General features: G+C 41.8%; 2 protein-coding genes across 5 annotated transcripts in view; one reads left to right on the top strand and one right to left on the bottom strand.

Moving 5' to 3' along the window:
• The window catches only part of pomgnt2 (protein O-linked mannose N-acetylglucosaminyltransferase 2 (beta 1,4-)), a 131,726-nt gene that overhangs the window by 10,247 nt on the left and 94,355 nt on the right, over positions 1–27,124 (bottom strand). For 2 of the 4 annotated variants that reach the window (XR_012099496.1, XR_012099491.1), the window contains one exon: positions 8,999–9,352. The exons of the other annotated variants lie outside the window; for them this stretch is intronic. The gene's annotated coding sequence lies outside the window, so the exon portion shown is untranslated. Of the gene's footprint in view, positions 1–8,998; positions 9,353–27,124 lie in introns of those variants that run through there. 4 annotated transcript variants of the gene reach the window in all.
• gask1a (golgi associated kinase 1A) overlaps positions 8,351–27,124 on the top strand; it is a 31,460-nt gene continuing 12,686 nt past the window's right edge. The window contains exons 1-3 of the mRNA XM_073050155.1: positions 8,351–8,633; positions 14,786–16,276; positions 24,183–24,305. Of these exons, the coding sequence (XP_072906256.1) occupies positions 8,631–8,633; positions 14,786–16,276; positions 24,183–24,305 (1,617 nt within the window). The 5' untranslated portion in view covers positions 8,351–8,630. The remainder of the gene's footprint in view (positions 8,634–14,785; positions 16,277–24,182; positions 24,306–27,124) is intronic.

The raw sequence follows: 27,124 nt of genomic DNA, 5'->3' as shown, positions 1-27,124 counted from the left end.
GCAACTCAACTACTTTCTTGTTTCAATTATGAGTAAAGAGCTTATCTTTTTATTTTAACTGACTACAAATCTCTTATTTGTCTTCCCTTTATCTGAATGGTATGGAAATGAAAAGACGTCAGTAAAGTCCCGTGTTGCATGATACTGCTTTTATAAGCTTAGAAACAACCCTGCTTCCAGTTTTAGTTTCAGCTAGCGTACCTCGAAAGTTGTTGCATACAATTACGAGAAGTCAGTCATTGTAAAACAGGGCGGTCGGCACACCTACACCTGCATGGGAACTGAATGAGACCAAGGAGAAGTTTCATTAAATCCACGGCTGATCTTTAAAATTGTTTATAGCTTTAAATATTTATGAACAAGATATCACATTGGTTAATAATTGGAAACATTTTCCCATGTTTTTTAGATGCTGTTTATTTACAATGGCAGTCTGCAAACAGCTAATACGTTTGCATTACACTTGCCAGTGAGCAAGGGTAAAAGAGAGGCATCATTTATCCATACCAAAACCAAACATCAGAACTGTTGTTTATGTCCTTATACACACAGTCATCACTCCAGTATCCTGACCTCAGCCATTCCCACAGGATCTAAATGACCACATCACCTGAGCCTAGAACCATTCCTGGTCTGTAAACCGAGCCACGACACTGCCAGTGCCCTCCTGAAAGCTGCTGTGATAAAAGCAAAGGCCATATTTGTGTATCCTCTTCACCGCCGGGCCCATGTTGCGTCACCAGGAACATTAACAAGACACCCTAGATCCAGTCCTGGCCATTCGTGTGCCTGATCCACGCACCCCGTCTTACCCAAAGTCCAAAAGCAATGCTGCCCTATTTCTAGGCCAGTCCCATTTGTGCTTTACTGTAGTCAATCTGAGCAGCAGAACAAGTGGAAAATAGTTTGTGTCATCTCCACTCTAGAACCAGTGACACCCCGGCTTCAGCTATGGAACTGCTCCCTGTTGACTATCTTTACGCAAGTACACGTTTGGAGTTTGAGCTCTGAGTCGTCTCTGAGACTCATTCCTAAAGTGAACAGCAGTATGGACCTTACATTTAACATCTGTAGGGTTAGGTGCTTCAATGGACAACACCAGCCTCAGACCACAGAGCTCTGTGACAAGACCCTGGAGAACTTAGACCACTTTCCGTGCTTTGGGAACCACTTCTCATTGTAAGCATACCAGCACAAATATGAAGAGAAGAGCATCTGAGGATAAACATTTCAAACTGGGCACATTGCTCATGAACTACTAGGCAGCAGTGATATCTCTCGTGTATCTGGTTTAAGGAGCAAACTGGGCCTGTCTGTACTTGTCTGCAGAGCAGTAGATTGCCTGAGTTATTAGAAACTTAGCCAGGGTCAATAGAAAGAAGTTAGGTTTAAGCAGAGGGGCCATTGTTCGTAAATCAATGTGTAGCTAGTCCGACAAGAAGAGGGGCTGTAATAGACCTGGTGTTGAGACGTAAGCCTGGCCTGGTGACTGACCTCTAAGTTGGTTAACAGCTGGGGACAGAAACCACAACTCCTTAAGTTTTAAGATAGCTATAGATAAGGGTAAATATGGACCTTGAGGGAGAGTATTTGGAGCAGGGCAAATTATGAGAGCATTAGGTAGGAACTAGGGAGGGTTAATTGAGAACAGTTGTTCTTGGGCAAGTCCGCATCTGACATATGGACGGTGTTTAAAGGCCAACTACACAGAGTACAGGACAGGTATGTTCTGGTCAGAAGGAAGGACAAGGGTGGCAGGATAGGAGAATCTAGGATGTCATAGTGTCATAAAGTCATTGAACCCTACAGCACACTAACAGTACACTTGGCCCATCTAGTCTGTGCTACCTAGTCCTACTAACCTGCACCTAGAACATGGTCCCTTACATCCATGTATCTAATCAAAATTCTCTTAAGTGTTGAGATTGACCCCGTATCCTCCACTTTCACTGACAGCTCATTCCACACTTTCTCCACCCTCTGAGTAAAGAAGTTTCCCCTCATGTTCCCCTTGAACTTTTCACTTTTCACCTTTAACCTATGACCTCTGGTTGTAGTCTCACCAACCTCAGTGGAAAAAAGCCTACTTGTATTTATCCTATCTATCGCTCACAGAATTTTCTATACCTCTATCAAATCTCCCCTCAATCTTCTACGTTCTAGGAAATAAAGTCCTAAACTATTCAACCTTTCCCTACAACTCACATCCTGGCAAAATCTTCTCTGCACTCTTTCAATCTCATTTACATCTTTCCCGTAGGTAGGTGACCAAACCTATACACAATACTCCAAATTCAGTCTCATCAGAGCCTGTATGGACTGATCTGAGTTGCTTCTTAGGCAGGAGTTGATATTGTGGCACTTGGGGGGGGGGGGTGACTTGTGCTATTTGTTGTTCTTGTGTTAAAATGCTTTCGTGGGATTATAGTGGGATGTTCAAGTTTATTTAGCATTACATTTTAACAGGTTATTCAGTTACTCGCATGTGTGTTTGTGGGTCACCCTGACTGTAACCAGGGTGTGTCACAATCACTTCCCCCATCTGTATGTGACTGAGAGGGTCACATACAGGTCATAGCACCAGCTCTTTTTTTTGTTTATCACAAAAAACGGTTGTCAAGTTAAACAAATTTCCTCATCTGTCACCATGGACCAAATGCTCACCACAATTTGTTTCATCACCAACCTCTCAAAGCATTTCATCACTGTGGATATAAGTGGTACTGGAGGGTAGTCACTGGGGCAGGTTACCACGTTCTTCTTAGGCACCAGTATAACTGAAGCCTGCTTGAAGCAGGTGGGTACTTCAGACTGCCAAAGCGAGAGGTTAAAGACCTCAGTGAGCACACCAGCCAGCTGATCAGCTCAGGTCTTTAGTAGCTGGATGCTTCCCTGGGTTCACACTCCTGAAGGATGCTCTAACGTTGGCTGAAACTGAACTCATTCATGAAGAAGCAAAGAATAGAAGTGAAGGGAAGGGGTTTCTATTAAAACATGTTTTTTTCAGATATGAATAAGACTGATGACAGAATATTTACTGCACACCAACTTTATACATGACCTTTAACCATAAACCATATTAAATGATTCATGGTAAACAGGAACTGAAGGAGTCCTGGGTTAAAGCTGCTGCATTTCAGAATAGATGTCACATAAAAACTTTTTTTGCTCTCTCAGGTGCTGGTAGTACATCTCTCGATCCTTTTATGAGGAGTAGGTGAGTTCTCCTGAGTGTCCTGGGGTTAACATTTATCTCTCAATCGACATCATTTGGTCAATATCATGCTACTATTCGTGAAGCAAATTCACTACAGACAAACTGGTGGCTACATTTCCAACATCATTTCATGATTGAACCTCAAAGTATTTCAGAGACTATAAAATGGACATCCTGAGGCTCATGAAAATCACTAAAGAAAAACGTGTGTTTACATTGTTTTTGAGCTCTGAATTTAGTGGCATGCTGACAATTGACCACGTTTACTTAATTATATTTTGCATCAAATTTGAACTCAGTCTATATTACTTCAGCACTATAATCAATAGTCAAACGTCCTCCATGACTGGAAACGAGATAGGCAGGAGAAATGAGTGTTCACTCATCTTTGGTTGTTGCAACACAATAATTAGAAGACAAGGACCTATATGTCTCACTTTTAAAACCAGAGTTATGTCCAACAAAAATGCTGGGCTCAGGCCGGATATGGATCACCAATCTAACTCTAACAATAGACAATAGACAGTAGGTGCAGGAGTAGGCCATTTGGCCCTTCTAGCCAGAACCGCCATTCACTGTGATCATGGCTGATCATACACAATCAGTACCCCGTTCCTGCCTTCTCCCCATATCCCTTGACCCCACTATCTATAAGAGCTCTATCTAACTCTCTCTTGAATGCATCCAGAGACTTGGCCTCCATTGCCTTCTGGGGCAGAGCATTCCACATATCCACCACTCTCTGGGTGAAAAAGTTTTTCCGCATCTCTGTTCTAAATGGCCTACCCCTTATTCTTAAACTGTGGCCTCTCGTTCTGGACTCACCCATCAGCGGGAACATGCTTCCTGCCTCCAGCGTGTCTAATCCCTTAATAATCTTATATGTTTCAATCAGATCCCCTCTCATCCTTCTAAATTCCAGTGTATACAAGCCCAGTCGCTCCAATCTTTCAACATATGACAGTCCCGCCATTCCAGGAATTAACCTTGTGAACCTACGCTGCACTCCCTCAATAGCAAGAATGTCCTTCCTCAAATTTGGAGACCAAAACTGCACACAATACTCCAGGTGGGGTCTCACCAGGGCCCTGTACAGCTACCGAAGGACCTCTTTGCTCCTATACTCAATTTCTCTTGTTATAAAAGCCAGCATGCCATTCGCTTTCTTCACTGCCTGCTGTACCTGCATGCTTGCTTTCATTGACTGATGTACAAGAACACCTAGATCTCGTTGTACTTCCCCTTTTCCTAACTTGACTCCATTTAGATAGTAATCTGCCTTCCTGTTCTTGCCTGCAAAGTGGATAATCTCACATTTATCCACATTAAACTGCATCTGCCATACATTTGCCCACTCACCCAACCTGTCCAAGTCACCCTGCATTCTCATAACATCCTCCTGACATTTCACACTGCCACCCAGCTTTGTGTCATCAGCAAATTTGCTAATGTTACTTTTAATCCCTTCATCTAAATCATTAATCATTAACAGAGGATACAAAATGAATAAATAGGGCTCTCTGTTGCTATGTTTCCTCATCAAAGTGCTATCAATGGACATATTCTAACTTCACATTCAATATTAGTGTTAAGCATGGGTAAGGTACGGAAAGTAGAAATCCCTTTGTGCTTTACTTCAAAGCTAAACCTCAGCATTATACAGTCTTCTCCACGAGTGACATTTCCATTTTGCACACAAGCCATTCCTGCAAACTCCCTAGGTGAATCTGTCAATTTATAAAGGAGAGTTTTCTATTGCAGCTTCATGTTTATTGGAAGCAGGAGCAGTTCTGTTTTGAGCTCTCTCCAAATACGTTGGAGTAAGGAGACTTTCAGCAGCAAGCTGGAAATCTATACAACTCTGTGCATTTGTTCTTGCTTTGGACATTAAAATGTCTTTAAAACACAAATAAATTGCATTAAGACCATGGACTTCTGAAGTTATAACTCATTGTGTTACTTTGCTTAAAATTTTGTTCTTGCACAGTAGAAATTACACAGCCTGTGTGGCATTTGCATAGGTATGATAGTAATGATTCCCGGTTTGGTACGATGCTGTATCGTGGAGCACAGGTAGATGTCAGCTTTGAGAAGAATAAAAATTACCTTCAACTTGGAAATGTTGCACAATCTTAGTAACTAAGACTTTACATCTTTGGACTGTGGAAGAAAACCAGAGCAGAGCTGTCAGAGGAACCCCACACGATTCACGGTTAGAAGATCCTTTCAGACGGCACCGGAACTGAACTCCAAACTCCACAATGCCTGAGCTGTAATAGTATCATGCTAACTGCTACACTACTGTGGTGCCTTAAGTAAACAAGAGGAGTGGGTCTCCTTCCAAAATTTTTTTTTTTCTCCCACACCAACAACTATATCCTGTCCCACCCCTGGTAGGGCCCACAGGTTCCTCATTGACTTCATCAGCCACTGCAGATGCTCAGAAATGGAATGGGAGGAAAGGATGGACTAAGAGCAGCGGGAATAGTGAATTAGGCTTGCGGAGGACAACTGATCTTCGACTGTTTCTCTATTCTCAAAAGGATTCTACAGAGAACACAGAACCAGAGTGAATCAACCACCTTCGAAAGGAATGAACGATTTGCTGCCCAGCAGAAACAGAATAATTGGAAATGATTTGCGTCAGAACTTCATGCAGGAATTCAAGTAATTTCTTGTTCTAATTTTGAACAATAGTTTATCCCTTTATTTGAGCTGACCTCAAAACTCTAAGCAAATACCTTCCTTTATTTGAATTCTTTTAGTTGTACAGAAATTAGCAAACAATGCCTTAGATGTCACTGAAGTCCTTAGTACTCCAATCCTGCTTCCACAAGCATACAAACAATGCTTAATCCAGTTTTATTTTTAGCTATCAGAAAAGCCACTTTATACCAAAATATAAAAGTTCAGTCATCACGCTAGGCACATGTTCAGCACATTTCCTTAAGAGCTGCTTAAGGCTTTATAATGGTTTCTGCAAACCCAACACCGTTAGATTGGGTTGTTTATAGATTAACAGTATTGAAATAAAGGCAGCTCGTAATTGATAATTGGCTATTATTGTCACATATACCTAGATATAATGGAAAGCTTTTGTTTGTGTGGCATCGAGACAGACAAAAGTACTTGGAGGTAGTAGAAAAGGAAGAAAACACAATGTGGAAGATGGTGTTGCAGTTGCAATGGGAGTGCGGAGTGGGTGGGCAAGTACAGGACAAGCGCCACACCAAGGCAGACTGAAAGATCAGGAGTGTATAAGAAGTCTGTTCGAGAGTGATTATTGTCAGACAGGATCTGTCATTAAGCTCTCTTGCTTCTGTATCTCCTACCCAGTGGGAGGAGGGAGAAGAGGGACTGACTGGGGTGGGATGGGGGTTGTTGATTATAAAACAAGAAATTCTCCAGAAGCTGGAAATCCAGAGCAATACAACACGAAATGGTGGATGAACTCAGCAGCTTATACGGAAATGTAGAAAATGCCCATGCTTCAGGCCAAGACTCTTTTCAGGGTTGGAAAGGAAGGAGGAAGACACCAAAATAGAAAGGTGGGGGAAGGGGAAGGAGGATAGCTAGAAGGTGATAGGTGGAACCAGGTGGGTGGGAAAGATAAATAGCTGGAGAGGAAGGAATCTGTTAGGAGAGGAGAGTGGACTATAGGAGAAAGGGGAGGAGGAGGGGACCCAGGGGGAGGTGATAGGGAGATGAGAAGAGGTAAGGGGCCAGAGTGGGAAATAGAAGGGGGAGGGAGAGGGAAATTTTTTCTTAGCTGAAGGAGAAATCGATATTCATGCCATCAGGTTGGAGGCTGCTCAGATGGAATATAAGGTGTTGCTCATCGACTATGAGGGTGGCACAAGAGGAGGTCATGAACCAACATGTCAGTACGGGAATGGGAATTGGAATTAAAATGATTGGCTGCTGGGAAGTTCCGATTTTTGATTATGTTGGCTATTTTCGCAGGGTTAGATGGATGTAGATATAGTGAAGGGAAGGCTAGTTTGCATACAGACCAGGCTGTGCTAACAACTTACTGCAATTTCTTGCAGTCTTGGGCAGCACAAAGAACAGGGAACAAGCCAGTATTAGTTTACCTTTCAGACCACATGGCAGACAACATGTTCAGTAATAAGTGTCACCCATAATCTAGGAAAGGGCAAAGGAGACACTTCCTGTGCACATCAATGTACTGATTAGGAGTGTTGGGTATCGTATTAAAGGACACGTTAAAAGACACTACCCTCATCCATTCTCACTATTCATCAGCCCCATTCATTCTATTCTTCTGACTACTTCGCCATCCTAATCTCCAAGCACCTGACATGCTTACATCAGGACTCACTAAACAATCTGCTGGAGGAATTCAGCAGATGAGCAGCATCTATAGGGGAATAGGAATTGCCAACGCATTGGGTCCATTGCCAGTTCTGCACCTTCTCTGGCATCATCCCTCAACTCTTTCTCCATTACACTCACGATTGCTCGCCGCACCCATCCAGAGCTCTTTGATTTTAGATCCGCACCCCCCCCCCCCTCCAGTTTCTTATAGGACAGCTGTTGTGACACATACAGTAAACTCAAATGTGGCTGGTTTCATCACTGGGGTATCCATGATGCTTCACCAGGGGCACTAAAGCAATGTCTAAGAAATGGAGAGTATCAATCCTCGCTCATGTGCGATCTGTATGCTCAACCCTGCCAAATGTTCCAAAGTCACCCTGGTTCAATTTCTAGCCCAATTTGATCTGTGTTTGGTTCTTCTCTTCAGCTTGAACATTATATATCTCGGCTTCCTGTCTAAAATTAGCAATATCTGTTTTTTTAAATAAGTGGACCTTTATATAGAAATACAACTTCTACCTTGAAATAATCTTCTGCATGTAATCGGGCCTCCCTAAGGGGAGGAGACAGATGGATAGTTTTAACTGTCTTTCTGCTGGCATTTTTTCATTGTGGTTGGTGAAATGCAAGTAATGTTTATTAAACAGCTTCCAGGATTAGTGTGCAGTCTTATGAACAACTCATCATTCATTGCTTCATTTCAGAAGGAAACTTGCAACCGAGACAAGAAATAGTTTGCATTGAGCTGTTTATGTTATGGTGAGAGAGAAGATCTACCTGCTCTTCCTAAAAAAGATATGGGAAGTTGCACAGCAGAGTCTGCGATGCCAAAGCTCGATTACCAATGAAAACACTTTAGACTGACTGCAGTATAAAACTGGCTCACTATAAAGTAGCTCAAGTTTCTTATTAAAATGCTACTGCTGCACACAAGAGGAAAAAAGCAGTAAAACCCTGCTAAGCACCAGATGAATGGATGGATAGAAGACACCGTACTGAATGAAGGACCCTATATCACGAATGCAGAAGGACATACTGTATTTCAAAGGAAGATTGTAACTCCTGAGGAGCAATGGTATGATTTCATTACTCTTATCAAGGTGATTTTACTCTCATTTCTGTTTCTAAATATAGAAACGTACGACTGAATATTTTCAAGAAAAGCAGTCTATTCCTGTGAATTGAGGTAGAGCTTCACCATGCCTAGTCTTTGGCTGGATTCTCTGAAATCTGATACAGGGCTATCATTCCAAGTCCCAGCAGGCGGACACTGAATGTTAAAATCATGTTGAGAATTTAAAGTAAGAGGTGCTATGAAAGAAAAGGTTCCTTAAAGTACTGTTTTACACAGTCTAAGGACATCCAGAACAGTTTGTGAACTGTTAATTAAAATGAAACTGCTGCAAATGTGGCATCAATTTGCTAATAACAATGGCTTTATTATCCTTTGCGGTTAGTTAAAGGACAAATATTTTCCAGAACTTGGAACCAGCTTCCCTGCTCTTCTTTGTTCGTGCCATCAGATTGTTGATGTTCACCTGAGAGAATAGTTGGGGCTGCGGTTTAACATTTATCTGAAAATCTGCACCTCCAGGAGTGCAGCACTCCCCCAGTATTGCATTGAAATGCCAGATTTTATCTTGACTGAGATTTGAAGCCACAACCATCCACTCAGAGGCAAGCATGCCATTGCTGGGTGATCCCTGCCACTCTTGCAATACGAGCTTTAGTAGAAGGGTGCTGGCCGCGAATCTAATCTGAAATACCAGCTTGGCTTACTGGGAGTTCTCATATCTGTGAATCAAAAGGTAAAAACAGAAGATAATGAGCAAGTCAGGTTGCATGCATGAGAAGAGAAACAGAGTTAACACTTCAAACTAAAGACCCCAGGGTAGTTTAGAATCTCTCTACGTTCTGAACACATATTACTTTGTCCGATATGCTTGACTTGACTGCATTCATTAGAATGAGAAACAGTGCCTCCAGCTGGTCAGAATCAGAATTAGAATCAGACTCATTATCTCTGACGTAAGTGATGTGAAATTTTAGTTTTGCAGCAGGAATACAGAGCAAAGACATAATATTAGAATCAGAAACAGATTTATTATCACTGCCATTCTGTATATTATCAATTTTGTTTTATGGCAGCAGTACAGTGCATGATGTAAAAATCACTACAAGTTACAGACAATAAATAAATAAACAAAATACATAGATAAATACGGTTGACAGACAGAAATATAAAGCAAAAGAAAGGAATAAAAAGATAGTGCTCACGGGTTTATGCATCATTCAGAAATCTGATGGCAGATGCTTCTGAACCACTGAGTCGTCAAGCTCCTGTCCCCCTTGCCGGTGGGACTAATGAGAGGAAGGCATGTCCCAGATGGTGAGTGTCCCTGATGATGGACGCGGTCGTCTTGAGGTACTGCCTCTTGAAGATGTCCTCAATGGTAGGATGGGTTGTGCCCATGGTGGAGCTGCTGAGTCTACAACACTCTGCCCAAGGATATATCCCTGACCTTCGGAGTTCCATCATACCGATCAGCAACGCGAGCCAGCTTCCATAAATGCCAATGATCCCATTTCTACCTCTGCACTCCTTACATAACGCTTCCATCGTTTCTGTGTTGTTGGAATGCTTACCTGATAATCAGCCACAGATTGGCCACAAGCATCTCCAATTAAGAATCGAAAAGATGGGACACTCCGTGATTCAGTTTCCATTACCCATCATCATCGTGTTTTCCTTTACCCCAGACCTTGTCTCTCTGAACTATACTGCTTACAATCTATTTGTACTTGATCCCAACAATCCTCTCTCACAAGAAAGGTAGCCTGGTTCCATCTCCATAGCATCATCCCTCTAGCCAGGGATAACGTTACATTCACCCAATATAACCCTCATGGTTTCTGATGTCATTATTCTAAACCCTCCGACCAGCCTTCCATACACTACCCTCCACAATGACCTCAGCTTGTTTCAACCTATACAGCCAGACCCTGTCTATCAAGCTCTCTTTGGCTTCTGGTGCCAAATGCATGCTGTTTCAAAGACTCAGTTAAGCTTTGTATTTTTCTGCAAAGGTTTATTTCAAAGAAGTAATTTGCACTTGGTTGCAGGTCAATTTTTATGTAAGAGAACTATAACAGCTGTGCATGGTGTGCTGTTACAGGGAAAAGCCTCAGCAACTGCATCTAACCAGAATCATAGATCCTCTGGGTTACTGAACACAGAAACAGGCCCTTCGGCCCATTCTCTTCATACTTGCCATCAGCACTAATCCCAAGTTCCAACCCTTGTCATGTAGCCTTCTCTGGCATGGCGTTTCAAGTGCCTATCTAAATCGAGTTAACACATCAGGACCAGTATATTTTGACCCCGTTAAGCGGCTGCCCTAATTAGCTGAAGTTTTAATGGAAATAGTTAAGAAGGTATTAAAAACAAACCACCACTCTACTGAGTAACAAGTTATGTATTTAAATTAAATACGGAATAGATTAGAGCGCTACCAATGCCAGTATAGGATGAAGTCAGGAAGCCTGTGCAGGAGAGTTTTTGAAGTGGAAAAGGCATTGCACTGAGGCGGTTCTACTCTCTCGATCGCGTTAAGTCCGAGACCAGTGGGGCAAGTAGACTGGGGTCTTCCCCGGTTGCACTGGATGACCACGACGTCTTCTGTGCCTTTCCATGCCCTTTGCTCTCCACGTAGCATTGCAGAACCACCTTCATGGTCATTGGCTCTTACTGTAGATCTCATCTGCCCCGACTGCCGCAGCTGACTTTGCGTGCTAGGACAGGCATGTCCCTACCTCACAGGTGTATGAGACCCACTGGCCTCCCTCACCTGGTTTAGACCGCCTGTTGAAGCAGTGTACCGGGTGTGGCCACTGTTGCATGCAAACAGCTACTTGGCACCACAGGTGAGAGCTGAGTATCTGGTGGGGACCAAACATAATATTCAAGCTGACTGCTGATAACTTCGAATTCTTTATAGTTCCTAACCTGCTGAAGGAGTGAAATCGTTTCATTTTCACTCCCGGCTGTTTCTGGCATTTCCAAGTCTGGATGCTAGAAACCTCAGAGAGCAAAACCATTCTGGAATGTCATACTGCTTATTTCTCTCCAACTATCAGTGACAAAAACCACTGCTTTTTGAATACAAATACATGCAACTGACACTGTTTAAAAAATGTTTGCTCTAACCATGTGTAGTTTTTAATGGCCACACAAGTGAATGCAATCGACCCTAGATAGAAACTGCTTGGCAACAGTCTCCCGCCCCAATTAAATGGAATAGTGTCCCAAATAAACAAAGGGAATCCTGGCTATTTTCTCAATTAGTTCTTCTCTTTAAGAGTTGTCTCAAATAAGTGGCTACCTCAATTATCTGATAGCCCAATTAATGGGAATCCACTGTATTTTAATGATGCCAGGAAGTTACCTTTCAGGGAGTGTATTCCAGATTAGACCACACCTGAGTGAAAACATGCTTCCAAAAATCCCATCTTCTATCCTTTAATTAAATCCATACCCTTTGCTCATAGGCACCTCTGCTAGAGAGAAAAAAATCTCACTCTGTACCTTATCTGTGCTGTCCATAAATTCAAGTACTTCATTCAAGTTCCTTCTCAGCTTTTTCCTCTCCAAGGAAAGAACCCCAGCCAATCCCTTCTCTCCTCTTACCTGAAATGCAAAACCTTGGCGAACTTCCTCTGCACCCTCTCACATCCTTCCTAGAGCGTACAACCCAACTGCATGTGGTACTCAAGAGGAGGCCCAACTAATCTAGGAAATTGTACAAAAACTTACTCGCACTCATATTCTGTGCCCTGCCCAAGGAAGGCAAGTATTCATATGCTTTCTTAAGCATAATATTAACATGGACTGCTGCCTTCAGAGATACTAGGACTTTACTTCAAGGTTTCTCTGTACCACAGTAGTTCCTGAGGTCCAACCATTCACTGGACATCTCAGAATGCATAATCCCACAATTTTGAGGATCGTATTCCACCCGCCCTACAGAATAGTTGAGGCAAATAGTAAGGTGGAAGTAGTAAGGGAAAGATAGATACATGTAAATGAGAAATGTACTGCTCATTCGTTTGAGTGGAACAGTTAGTAGGACTGCAGCCTTACTCTTCCAGTAACCTCAGCTCAATCATGTGACCATGTGGGTTCCCCCCCCACCAGTGCTTCAGATTCCTCTCACATCCCAAAGATGTGCAGGCTCATTGGTCAATAGCCTTCAATAAGTTTCCCCTGGTGACTGGATGAGTGGTAGAATCTGGTGAGAATAGGTTACGGGGTGGTTACAGTGTGGAGGAATGAGATTGCTCTGAGAGTTGACATTAACTTGATTGGCCAAAATGGTCTCTATGATGTAAGGATATGTGAAATAAAGTGAGGCTTTTGTGGACTTACTTCTGGAATATAAACCCTCTGCTGTTGCTGCTTATTTATATGAAATATTTTATTTTATTTCATGCTAAATATTATCTCTGTACTCATTCACCACACACACACACACACACACACACACACACACACACACACACACACACACACACACACACACACACACACACACACACACACACACACACACACACACACAATAAAAAGTATTCACCCCCTTGGAAGTTTTCACGTTTTATTGTTTTACAACATTGAATCACAGCAGATTTAATTTGGCTTTTTTTGATACTGATCAACAGAAAAAAACTCTTTTGTGTCAAACTGAAAACAGATCTCTACGAAGAGCCCTTTTCACAGCCCTTTTCAAGTCCAGCCACAAATTCTCAATTGAATTGGGGTCTGGACTCCAACTTGGCCACTCCAGGACATTATCTTTGGTGTTTTTAAGCCATTCCTGTGTAGCTTTGGCTTTATGCCTGGATTGTCTTGCTGGAAAAGAAATCTTCTCCCAAGTTGCAGTTCTCTTGCAGACTGCATCAGGTTTTCCTCTAGGATTTCCCTGTACTTTACTGCATTTATTTTACTGTCTACTTTCACAAGCCTTCCAGGGCCTGCTGCAGTGAAGCATCCCCACAGCATGATGCAGCCACCACAATGCTTCACAGTACGGATGGTGGATTTTTGATGAAATGAGGTGTTTAGCTTAAGCCCAAACATAGGGTTTAGTCTAATGGCCAAAAAGCCAAATTTTTGTTTCATCAGACCATAGAACCTTCTTCTAGCTGATTTCAGTCTCCCACACGCCTTCTGGCAAACTCTTGCCAAGATTTCATGTGAGTTTTTTTTCAGCAGTGGCTTTCTCTTTACCACTCTCCCATAAAATTGCAACTGGTGAAGCACCTGGGCGACAGTTGTTGTATGCACAGTCTCTCCCATCTCAGCCACTGAAGCCTGTAACTCCTCCAGAGTTGTCATAGTCTCTTGGTGACCCCCCTCACTAGTCCCCTTCTTGCACAGTCACTCAGTTTTTGAGGATGGCCTGCTCTAGGTAGATTTACAGCTGTGCCATATTCTTTCCATTTCTTGATGATTGACTTAACTGTACTCCAAGGGGTATTCAGTGACTTGGAAATGTTCTGGTATCTGTCCCCTGACTTGTGCCCTTTGTGGAGCTACTTGGAGTATTCTTTTTCCTTCATGGTGTAGTTTTTGCCAGGATACTGACCCACCAGCAGTAGGATCAGATGTATATTTACTACAATCAATTGGAACACCTCGACTGTGCACAGGTGATCTCCATTTAACCAATTATGTGACTTCTAAAACCAATTGGATGCACCAGAGATGATTTGGTGTGTCATATTAAGGTAGGGGGAGAATACTTATGCAATCAGTTAATTTGTGTTTTCTGTTTGTAATTAATTTAGATCACTTTATAGAGATCTGTTTTCACTTTGACACAGAAGAGTCTTTTTTCTGCCATTTGGTGTCAAAAAAGCCAATTTAAATCCACTGTGATTCAATGTTGTAAGACAATAGATCATGAACAGTTCCAAAGTGGGTGAATACTTTTTATAGGCAGTGTATATATTATAAATAAAACACTGTGGATGTTGGAAAACTGAAATATAAACTGAAATTGTGGAAACAGTGGGTCAGAAGACTTAGGACCTAGTTAAAATTAATATTTCAAACCAATGTATTTTCCACCAATCCTTTCCAAATGCTGTTGTAATGTGGGATGAGATTTATGTGAAGCAATAATCCACGTTTGACTAAATTATTGGTTTTCTTGTCTCTTTGTAAAGGTACCCAGACTTTCACTGAAGAGAAGGTTAAGGACAAAGCCCATGATTGCTTGTTGTTTCTTTACTGCCCTATCCATGACAGTGATAAATATTTTTCCATCGTTTCAGTTTGATGACAGTGTCTCTGGGCTTGATTATCAAGCTTTCGGCCAGTTACATGGAAAGTTGACTCAGAAAAGAACACTATGGAGAAACTCTGGCTCTGTCCCCAAGCAAACAAATGCCTTCTACAGACATGACAAACCATCACCAACGGAAAGAAGGCATTTCAGGAGGTGGCAGTCAAGTGAAATGCTACACAACCTCTCAGAACCAGCTCAGGAGAAAGACAACAACAGAGAAATGCCTAAAACACCTAGTGGATCAGAAGGTAGAGAAAAGCTACCACAGAAAAGACTGAGAATCAGAAAGATGATCATGTCTGATGTCCTGAAAAGCTGGAGGCAGAAAATCAGCAAGGGTGCTGAACTGGCTCAGGCTGAAGAGTCCTCAAGGATTCCCCCTATATTCCATCAGTCCTTGGTAGAAAATGTAATCTTACAAGTTTCTAAGTTTGGTGGAACCACAGTGGACTCCCAAGATCCTGGGCAGCAGTCCAAAGTATCTTCTATGTTGAATTATACAGCCATAATGAAGAATACACACCTGCCACAAATTCAATGCAAAACAGATATTCAGACCACCAGTGTTAATAAAACTGTTTTTCCACAGTTTAAATTCCCTATCAATAAGAAGGGGAAGCCTATTAAAACGATCAGAGATAGTGAATCCAATGGAACTGGGAAAATCTTTAGCAGCAAGAAGATGCAGAAGCTGGATATGTTTTTGCCCAAGAAAGGGAAAAGCAAGAGACACGGTAGTTCATTAATGAGCAGAAGGGCGCCAGAGCTAAAGGCATGCGACAGTGTTGAAACTGGCCTACCAGTGTCCAAGACAGGAAGAAATGTTGGGCCCCATGAGGATTTGGCACACTGGTTTGATTCAAGTGATATTGAGAAGATGAAACTGTTAGCTAACGGTGCGGTGATTGCAAAGGCACATATACCAGGCCACGGACAAGTGATCAAAGTAGGCCTCAGCCTTCATTCTCCTATGGTAGTTGATGACCTCATGGAGTATTGTCAGCAGGGATCTTGTGGTCTGATAAAGCGGCCCAGTGATCTCAATGAAGTTCTGGCTTTCCACTTGGACAGAGTACTGGGTCTAAACCGGAGTCTGCCTGTTGTAGCCAGAAGATTTAGTGAAGAATTGCTGCCGTATAGTTACACAAATGGAGCAGTTAGGCCAATTGTTTGGTGGGATGCAGACGTTCAGCATATGGATGACCCTGACAATGACCAAAATTCATTTGCTCTGAGCTGGTCTCAGTACCAGGCCGTGCTGAGACAGGAATGCAACATTGACAAGGCTCATGGAAATCACAGCCAGCCCTGCCCTAGTGTGAGACACTCTGAGTGGGGCATGTTGGCTCTCTTTGATTTTCTATTACAGGTAAGATTCTGTTTTTAAGGATTTCACAATCCTCTAACGAACTTACACGTGAAAAGAACACACTTTGCTGGTAAAATTTCAGATCATGGGAATTCTTGCAATGCGAGGAGAAAGCACTGGACCCAAGTCAAGAGTTAGCTGGCAACTCTCACACGGAGGAATGTATTATCAGACTAGATTACTGGCCTGTGCAGCCATACCCCCAAGGCTTCAGCAGTTGTACCATGTCATTCACAAGCTTAGTGAGGATGACTAACAGCTTGTATTCTTGGAAGTTAAGTAGCAATAAGCATGAAAAAGGCACAATACAGGAGGATACTGGTTTGGGCAGTAGGACGTTTGGTGTGGAATCTCTGCCTCCCGCGTATTCACAGTGGTGGGTACTCGGACGAGCTTGCCCACACACGGTAACTTAGACTGTCACGCCCTTTAGCACACTCATTTCAAGTCTCTGAGGTAGGAAACTGAGGTGGAAAAATATTAACTCATAGTCCCACAGTATGATTGGAATTACAATCTGTTTTATAGGCTCATAGCTATATGACTCAAATTGGCTTTGAAATAGTTTGTGCTAACATGCAAGCATGTATCCATAGTAATATACACATTAACCATCTGATACAAAGCCTTCGATTCATTTACTTGTATTTCACACACACTCTTTTACACGTGACCTTACTCATGAGGTAAATCATATGCATTAACACACACAAAGTCACATTCATTTACACACATCACTTGCACAAAATCACATCCTCATGGAAAATGAGCACCATTAGCTAGGCTGATGTTCCTAGTTCATCACCATCTTCTCCTGAACCAAGTCAATCTTTACAGCATCATTTGCAGACAAACCAGACAGGGTTAACACAGTTCCTTCCCTGAAGAACATTGGTGAGTAACATGGGTCTTTATAACAATCGAGTAATTTTTATAGTCTGTTTATTCCATTTATTTAACTACAGAATTTTTAATTTCATTCGCTTAATTAAGTGAATTGATTTCTAGCATCTCCAGATCAATTTCCTGGGTTTCTAGTCTGGCGATCTGTGTCCCATCCATCACTCTACCATACAGGGAGACCATTCACCACATGCCATCGATTCACGATTCTTACAGATCCTGACACACTTAGGACAATTCACCAGACTACTTTTTCAAGTTGTGACAGTTTCAGTGATTGATGTAAGTAGGAGCCAGAGTGCATCTCAGACTACTAACTTTGCCTGTCTTCTGTGCTCTTCATTCATTGGAAAACCAATACAGAGAAGTCTGCGCTTATATGTCAGTGAATGCTGAATTGGGTTTTTACGTTGTGGGCAGTATTGCAGTCTGGCCAAATTGCATCCCGATTTGACCTTGACCACTTTCCTAAGTCCTGGTCCATTAGATATGAACTCAGCAGGACCTCAGAGAAAATGAAGGGAACCCTAATTTTTCAGGGACAGGAAGATTGGCCACTGCTGCTAACAAACCAGAGTTGCTGTGAGTGAGTTAAAGAATTGAAATGACATGCATTTTACAAAATGGAAGGCTTCGGATCCATGGAGCTTTTGGAGGCATGGGAATGAGTGTCTTCACTTGCATCACGAGATGCAGTGGCTGGTGTCCAGGTCCACATGGGGGTGGAAGGAAGGAAAGAAGGAATACAACTGATTTCTAAGGGTGCAGGCACCATGCTCAGCTTCCTTCAGGGTAGCAAACTGGACAAATCTCCAGGTTCAGAATTTGGACTTAATGCTGTTGAAGAAGGCTGAATTGAAAGATGTTTGCCCAGCAGAGGCTGCTTGTGCCAACAGCACCAACCAATTACTCCATGTTTGCCACTGCCCCTCCACTCAGTCTTTGGTTTGATATTAGCCCAACACGGCGCAAGGACAAATACTTGAAAATACACCATGGAGAAAAAAAGAGTAACAAGGTTTGTTCGTAGCAGTTGCCAAATAACAACACTGAGACTGCCACGGATATTAGAAGCTGAAAGAGTTGCAGTACGAAGCTGTTGAGTTGGTGCTGGGACTCATTAAATAGTATTTTAAACTAAGCTCTAGCCTGGAAGTAATTCACTGATTAGTCACGACTCTGCATAGCAGACTTTAATTACCATGACCAAATTTTGAAACAAACTTTCCTGATAACTTAAATAAAACCTGATGTTCAAACGAACAACTGATGAAAAACACATGCATTTCCCCACAGAGAATCTAAACATATCTACCTAACTATTCAAGGTGCCCACGATCCTCATGTCTAATATTTGATCAGCGAAATGAAGATAATTCCCACCTCCACACACTTGGTAAGGGTTCTGTTCCAACTGTACATTATTTTTCTGGATCTGCGTGCAGCGTTGACTTCCTGTCCAAGGTACCTGTGGTCATGAGTCAGACTGTCTACACATTCTGTGGAGTTAATCCCTCCTGACGAGACAGCTCCTTCTGAACGGGCAGTGGAAAATTAACCGTACTTTTACTTCAGGATGAGTTGCCTCTTCTCCAGAGTTGCCTTTCCTTACCATACTCACCATAAAACTCCAGGATGGAGATGGCAATGCTCTCCACCCTCACCATAACATTCCAGGTAGGCTCTGCTAGTTTGGTGATACGAGTAAATATGTTTAGTTATTTCCTTCTACTAAATAACAACCTTGATGTCACAATGGGTTCCTCATAGAGTGATAATGGAAACAGGCCCTTCAGACCAGTATCCGTTTACATTAATCCTACATGAATGCCATTTTTTTATTCTCCCTACTTTCTCATCAGATTCTGCCAGTCACCGACTCACTAGAAACAATTTACCATGACCAATTAACCCACTAACTCGGGATTGTGAGGAAACCTGAGCACCTGTTTGTTTGTGAGCACCTGTTTGTGGTCACAAGGAAAGTGTGCAAGTGTCCATCTGAGGTCAGGGTTGAACCAAGGTCTCTGGCAGATAGCTCTACTATCTGCATCAACGAGCCCCCCAATACTTGCTGTCTTCTTCGGTTCCAGGGGATGGAAGTCGACCCATCAATATGAGCCTGATCCCAGAGTTAGGTTGTACCTCCTCCGGGATCAAATTCTGACCCAAGAAGCTATGAATCAAGCTGCTAGGAACACAGAGTTAAATGAGCCTAATTTTTGGAGGATTTCAGTGAAACAAAAGGAAAAGTTTGCAATTCTACAACACTTCTCAAAACTGCGGGACATCTCAATGAATTTTATAGCCAGAGCAGCATTTCCTTCGCATTCCACTGCAGTATAACCAAAATACTGCACTCTCCAATCCCCTGCACAGCTCTTAACCAATAACTTCGAGCAAGAAGAGGAAGTGCTATTACTAACTCACAGCTGACAATGTGTTATGAACTCCACAGCAAGATACGTCATTGAAATGGTCGACTACTGTTGAGGAATGGCATGCATCATCTGTTTTATTGTACATACGTTGGTATCATCACTTATTTTATGTGTGCAGGAACCCATAATCGAGTAGAAAATATCTTAAGTGAAGTTCTTGATTAACTGGTTCTGGGGATTTCAATGTGTGGAGAGAGAATCCAAGCAAAATCATCATCATCACCAGGTGCCATGGCCCACACACTCCTGTGGATCAATTCATTGGTATTGATTTCCAGTTCTCTGGCTGCTGTCTCCATCAGCATTTGTCTTTGCCTTCCTCCTGCTTTCTTCCTTTCAATCTTTCCCATAATTACCGTGCATTCTAACTCCTCTTTCCTAATCATGCGTCCAATGAAGTCACGTTGCCTTTTCATGGTCTCATACATTATTTCTCTTTTTGTGCTTGGTCTGTCCATGACATCCTCATTAGATATTCGTTTCATCCATGATATCCTTTGCATCCTCCTCGAAAACCACATCTCTGCTGCTTCAGTTCATTTCCTCATGTTACTAGATATTGTCCAACATTCTGAGCCATATAACATAACTGGATAAACGTAACATTTCAGTACTCCAAGCAAAATACAACAAGAGAAAGGTTAAGGATGTCATCTGAGCACATGGGCACTGCCGTAATTCCATTAGTTTTCTTCTACTCAACTGCTCCAGTGGTAGAACAGTGAGCACCAGATTCATACAAGAAGCCAGAACGGGAGTCAATTAAAGGATTTGAAAACAAGGATGAGAAGTTTAACACAGTCCTGTTCACCCACCACTTGAATAGAATTTCAGCTGATGTCAAGTTTATGGAGAGTGCGTGTTGGAATACCAGTGAGGAAAGCATTGGAATATTTCAAAGTTCAGGTAGTTAAAAATACAAGGGTTGATAAATGGAGAGTCCAGGGCGATGTTACAGCAGTGTCCTTTGTATAGTATCAACAACACATATCTAAGCCGTTGGTGGCCTTTCTACTCCTGTACATCAATAAACCAGGTTGCTCTCTAATTACTAACTGCCCCTACAAATCCTATAGATCTGTTTGATGGTTTCCACTTGTAATCAAGTCCAGAGCAAGGAATATAAATACAGGACCTCTAATAAATCCAGTAAGGAATTCAGTGGAAACTTCCTTATCCAAAGAGTGGTAAGAATGTATAAGTCAGCACTGCAAGGAGAAAATTGAGAGGGGTGGTTCCATTACAAGGGAAGCTAAATAAACAAATAAGAGACAAGAAGAAGAGAAATTTGCCTTTATAAGCTGAGAGGAAGTGAGATGGGGGGATGTTTATGTCCAGAATAAATGTTGGCATGGACTATTGAAGCAAATAGCTCATTTCTGGCGATGTCCTATGTACTTACAGTCTGCTCACATCTCCTTTCATCTTGCTCTGTCTGCCTCTTCCTGAGTTCCTTTCCCCTTCATAGACTTACCAACTTCCTCGTTAAACACTGATGCACCATCAATAACTCTCTCTGAGTCGTAAAGGAGAGATATCGGCTTTTATTGACTGGAAGAAGGAACAAGCAGTGGTTGACCACCATACTACATCCTGGAGACTGAGAGGCCGGGCTCAGACCTCAATCGCCTTTATACCAGGGTCTGTGGGAGGAGCCACAGGAACAGTCAGCAGGGGGCGTGTCCAGACAGGTATATGTAGTTCACCACAAACACTATCTCAATCATTCCTTGTGGTTGCAAGTTTTATATTCTAGTTACACCTTGGATTTCTTACTATCTAGATTTCTGGTCCCCTGCTTTGGATAATAAAAGTATCCCAGGCTGGCGATGAGTCAGGAAAGGGAAAAGACCCAGCAGAACTTCACTCTCCTCATTTGATTGATCAATATTTGAAAACTTCCTTTCCAAATTCCCATCTTGTTTCCAAACCTTCTGTGGCCTTACCTTCCCTATCTTCTTCACTCCTCCATCCCAATAACCCTTCAAGCTTTCTGACCCTCTTCTACAACCCCTGCTTAACTTCAGGCTACTTTTACCAGTCGCACCATCAATTGCTCCAAGCTCTAAGTATCTTTCCTTCCTTCACTCCAAAATCCTATCTCTGACAAAACTGTACAATATCTATGTGCAAATTATACTGGTAACACCACTATGAAACCCTTGGGGAGTCCTATTACATTCATAAAGCTATCTAAAATCCAGTTTTTTTTGGAAAATTATTTTGACATTATTAATTATGTAAAAACTATACAACTGCATGTTGGATTGTGAGCAATTTAGGAGAAATTTTATTTTGTCTGATATGCACTAGATCCACAGGATTAATCAAATCTGCCAGGATCCAGTCAGTGAGTATTTACTTGCTGCCACTGGTGGTTGTAAATTAGAAACAGAATACAGATCTTTATGAGAATCAGTAGGTTGAATAAGGGGATGCAGTTTTCTTTGTCATATAATACCAGAACTTAGAGCCAAATTTGTGGTTACAAAAAAGATCTAATAATAAATAAAATAGAAAATGCAGAAGAACAATTCTTCCACCATCTAATTTTCTGTGGGCTGTCGTGATCAAAACTCAAAAAGGACACACCCCGAGGGGTTCAGGGAGGAGTGATTGCAGGCTTTCAGCGATAAAGCTGGAGCAAGCCTTGAGCAATTAAATGATTCCCTTGGGGAAAAAAACTGAGATGAGACTCGAGCAATGATTTTGAAATAATCCCAGGAAAGAGAAGGAATTGAAGAAGCCTTTCTATTTAACTCGAGCAATGGGGCTGAAGGAGATACGTATAACATTTATATGATTTGCAGTAAAGTGCAGATGGAAATAAGTTTCCATCCCACACACCGTGGTCTCTTCTGTATCTGTTCCCCATGACATTTGCCAAGAACAATATCCTTTAAAAGAGGTGATTCAAGGTAAATTTACACATTAGACTAATATCAAGTATCAAATGATAGATCAGTAACTACAGGGAAAGGAAGATGTGTGATAATAGAATAGTAACTACACAAATTAATTTCTTTCAGAGGAATAATGAGTTTTATTTTAAGTGGAAATGTTCAGAAGGGGACGGATAGCCTAAAAGATCTGCCTGATCACAGAGTATCTTATTCTGAGATCCTTCCCATCTGGCCTAGACACTTAGTACACATTAAATTCTTTTGGTTTATTCACAACACATACCTGACTGATGTCAATTCTGAGACTCCTGAGCCTGTGTGACTTGGTTTGGAATTTTGCCGCAATCTTTATTTGTAAAGACTGAATTAAGGAATTTATTTGGCACCTTTGGCATTTACTCATATCTAATCTTCAGTTCAACTTCTTCTATAAAACTCCAAGTCATATTTGCAATTCTTTTTTCAACAGCCTTCAAATCTTAAAACATCCCTTTCATTAACTCTGTTTGGTTCTTGTACATTTTTATATGGTATTATCTTTAAGATAAAACAAAACAAAACAGGACAGATGCTGAGAATATGTGAGGTAGAGGAATTAGACTACTTAAGAGTCAATGGTCAGCATAATATCATGGGCCAAAGGGCTTTTCCTAAACCGACTCCTGAATGTCTACTTTTTTAAAGACAGCACTGGCCAATTACACCAATATGACCAAATACCTAGTAACTGGTATGTCTTTGTAACATGAGAGGAAACAGGGGCACCTGGAGAAAACCCAAACGATCACAATGGGGAACATGCAAACTCCTTACAGACAGTGGTCACTGGCACTGTTATAGCGTTCATTAACCTGAAATAAAAATGCTTGTTCTAAAAGTGCTGAGTAATCAAAATAGTCAACAATTCAGGCAGCATTTGTGACGGGAAATACAGAACTAAAGTTTAAGGTTCAGTGACCTTTCATTAATACTTGGAATACCTAGATGCAGACAAATAAGGGGAAGGGGGATTGAACTAAGAAGACTTGCTAACAAGGGTGAAAGCAGTATAGGTTAACAAGCAAATGCATAAGAGATCCCAAGGTAAGGCAGAATAACCAACTGAATTTACCAAGGAACCCAGAATAGATGCTGAAACTCTAGAATAAAGTGCAGGAATGCTGATTATCAGAAACGGTTGAACTCACTGCCGAGTCTGGAAAACTGTATCGTCCTGCAAAATCATTACCCAATCTGCTTTTGGCCTTCCTTTTTTGCTTCCAGTCATCCTCTAAGCTCAATATCCCACTTCATCATACCAGATTTAGGTTCTTGGCAGACTTAGCTTTGTTGGCAGTGATTGTAACAAGCATGTGTAGAACAACAGTCAGATGATTTCACTTCACCCAGAGCTCCTTACAGTCATGTTCTCCAGACGATGATGAAAGATCCATCCTTTATGTATTCAAAAATTTGGAGTTAGGATTAGTATCCTTGCACTCACAGTTCTCTGCGTGCAGGTAATATTATAATGAATTTTATATAATTTCTCCTTATACCTGCAGGTTTCTAAGAACCAACATCACTAACAGACACCTCTCAGTATATTTTGGAAAAAAGGTGGAGATGTTACAAACATATAGAAAATGCCTGTGTATAATAAAATTATGTTTCCCACAGGTTCACGATCGCCTGGATCGCCACTGTTGTGGTTTTAACCCAGAAACCTCCGAACCCTGTGTGGAAGATCTGTTACATGAACAGTGTGACAACCTTAAGGAGCAGCTCCTTGTCCATATCCTGGTATGTTGAGAAGAGGAAACTATAGAATGGTCCCATGGAAATAGTATCTTCCTTAACTTGAGAATATCCTAAAGCACTTTAAGGGCACTTTAAAGTGTAGTTACTATTGTAAAAAAACACTGGTGACAATTGACCAATCAAATAATTAGCTGATTTTAGATAATGACCAGATAATCTGTTATACAGATGTACAGTATGTTGAAGATTAAATATTAAGTAGGTTCAAGATAAGCTCATCTGTTTTTCTTTACATAATGTTATGAGATCTTTCATATTCAGTTAAGAAAACAGGTTCAGCTCATGTGAAAGTTAGTATTGCAACATTGCAACAATATAACATACAACAATTCAACTCAGGAACAGGCCCTTTGGGCCATGATGTCTGGGCTGAACACAATACCAAATTACATCAATCTCTTCTGCCTGTACATCATCCATATCCGTCCATATTCACACATCCATCCAGGAAGCTCTTAAACACCATCAGTGTATCTGTATTCAGCAATCCATTCCAGGTACCTACAACTCTGTAAAAATCTTGACCCATGTATCTCCTTTAAACTTTTCCCCTCTCATCTTAAAAGTATGTCCTTTATTACCTGATATTTCTACCCTTGGAAAAAAGTTTCTGACACACCACCGTATCTCCGCCTCTCATAATCTCATAAACTTCTATCAAGTCTCCCCTCAGCCTTTGATGCCCCAGTGAAAACAACAGAGGTTTGTCCAACTACTCCTTATAGCTCATAACCTCCAATCCAGGCTGCTTCTGAGTAAATCAATTCTGCACTCTTTCCAAAGCCTCCACATCATTCTTGAAATGGGGTGACCAGAATTGTTTGCAATATCTCCATGTGTGGCCTAACCAAAGTTTTACATAGCTGAGACATGACTTCATTACAATACCCTGATCAACAAAAGCAAGCATACAATATGCCATCCTTTCCATCCTATCTACTTGTGTGGCCACTATCAGTGAGCTGTGGACTTGGATGCCAAGATCTCCTCTGTAAATAAATGCAGTTAAAGGCACAAGAAAATCTCCAGATGCTGAAAATCTTGAGCAACACACACAACATGCTGGAGAAACTCTGCATGCCTGGCAGTATCTATAGGGGGAAATAAACACGTTGATGTTTCAAGCCAAGATCCATCATCAGCATCTTGTGAATGCTGTTAAAGGTCCTGCCTTTATAACCTATATGCTTTCCCTTTACACCCTGTCCTCCCAAAGTGCCGCAGTTCCCACTTTTCCGGATTAAACTACATCTGTGGTCTCACCCCCCATATCTCTAACAGATCTATTTTCTGTTGCAAACAAGAGAAAATCTGCAGATGCTGGAAATCCAAGCAACACACAAAATTCTGGGGGAACTCAGCAGGCCAGGCAGCATCTATGGAAAAGAGTATAGTCAATGTTTTCGGACTACAGTATACTTTGTTGCATCTTTTGATGGTTTACCATACTATCCACAACTCCACCCAACACCTGTATATTCACTAGCCCACCATTCTACACACATATATATATCACAAACAACAGAGGCGCCAGCACCAATAACTGCAGGACGCCACTGGGCACAGGCTTCCTGCCAGAATAACATCCTTCTACGACTACCCTCTATGGACAAGTCAATGTGGAATCCCAACTATCAATTCACCATGGACTCTCTGCACCTTAACCTTTCAGATCAACCTATCATGAGGGACCTTGTCAAATATGTTATTAAACTCCACATTGACAACATCTACTGCTTTACTTTCATCAATCATGTTTGTCACCTCCTCAAAGAACTCAGTGGTTTGCAGGACATGGTCTGCCCCGAGCTGGCTAGTTGGAACTCCATGACCAGTGGTGTTCCACGGTGATTGTTGCTGAGGATGTTGTTTGGAATGTATATAAATGATGGGGATGGGTGGGTTAGCAATCAGGGAGACACCACACAGATTTTGATGTCAAGTCCCTGAGTGGGACTTCAATATGCACTGACATCAACCATGCCCCCTCTTTCTACTGGGCAGTGGAACCTTCTCTACCACTGTTGCTGGCGCACTATCATTACACTGGACAGTATCTGCAGGTAGGCCTGTCAGAGTGCAATGCACTACACCTGACATTGTGTCACATAATTAAACATGGCTCCAGCAGTTTCGGGAAGCTTACATGACCTTTACACCCAGCAAACCAGTATAGCTTATCAGCAGAAACTTAATTCGAAGACCCATGTAAATAATGTAACTACAAATCGTGGGTACAGTGAGATTGTGATCCCCCGAAAGACTTTACACTAACAACAAGGCGTGTTCGATGGCATACTCTCCACTTGCCTGGATAATCTCAGCTCCTTTTAGAAGCGTGATCCATCCAGGATACGGCAGTCCATCTGATTGCCACTTCATCCACCACCTTAAACTTCCACTCCAACACTTGTCCACTATAGTTTCTCTACAAAATGCCCTGCAGAAATGGGTTCATCTTCGACAGCATCTTCCTGCTCAATCACCTGGAAGGTAGCAGGTGGATAAGACTGTGACTGTCTACTGGATCTCCCAAGTCATACATGAACAGGACTTGAAAATTTTTTACACTTTGCAGTGGCACTGGCTAGACCTGAATGGCATTCTACCCAAGCTCTCCAAACAACAGATGATTTGTAACCATCCAATTGTAATGCTGAACAGAAACTGAGTTGGTGATTCGTGCCCATGGCATCCAGGCCTGCATCTGGAAAGAACATCACCCAAACGCTCAAAACTGTAATGAGCTGACAACTGTTGTATTTTATTTGCGAGAATGATTTGGTGCAAACTGTCAAGGT

The sequence above is a fragment of the Hemitrygon akajei genome, chromosome 1 (assembly GCF_048418815.1).
Source record: "Hemitrygon akajei chromosome 1, sHemAka1.3, whole genome shotgun sequence".
Lineage (NCBI taxonomy): Eukaryota > Metazoa > Chordata > Chondrichthyes > Myliobatiformes > Dasyatidae > Hemitrygon > Hemitrygon akajei.
Note: the sequence above shows the minus strand (reverse complement) of the source record. Positions and strands in the feature narration are given on the sequence as shown.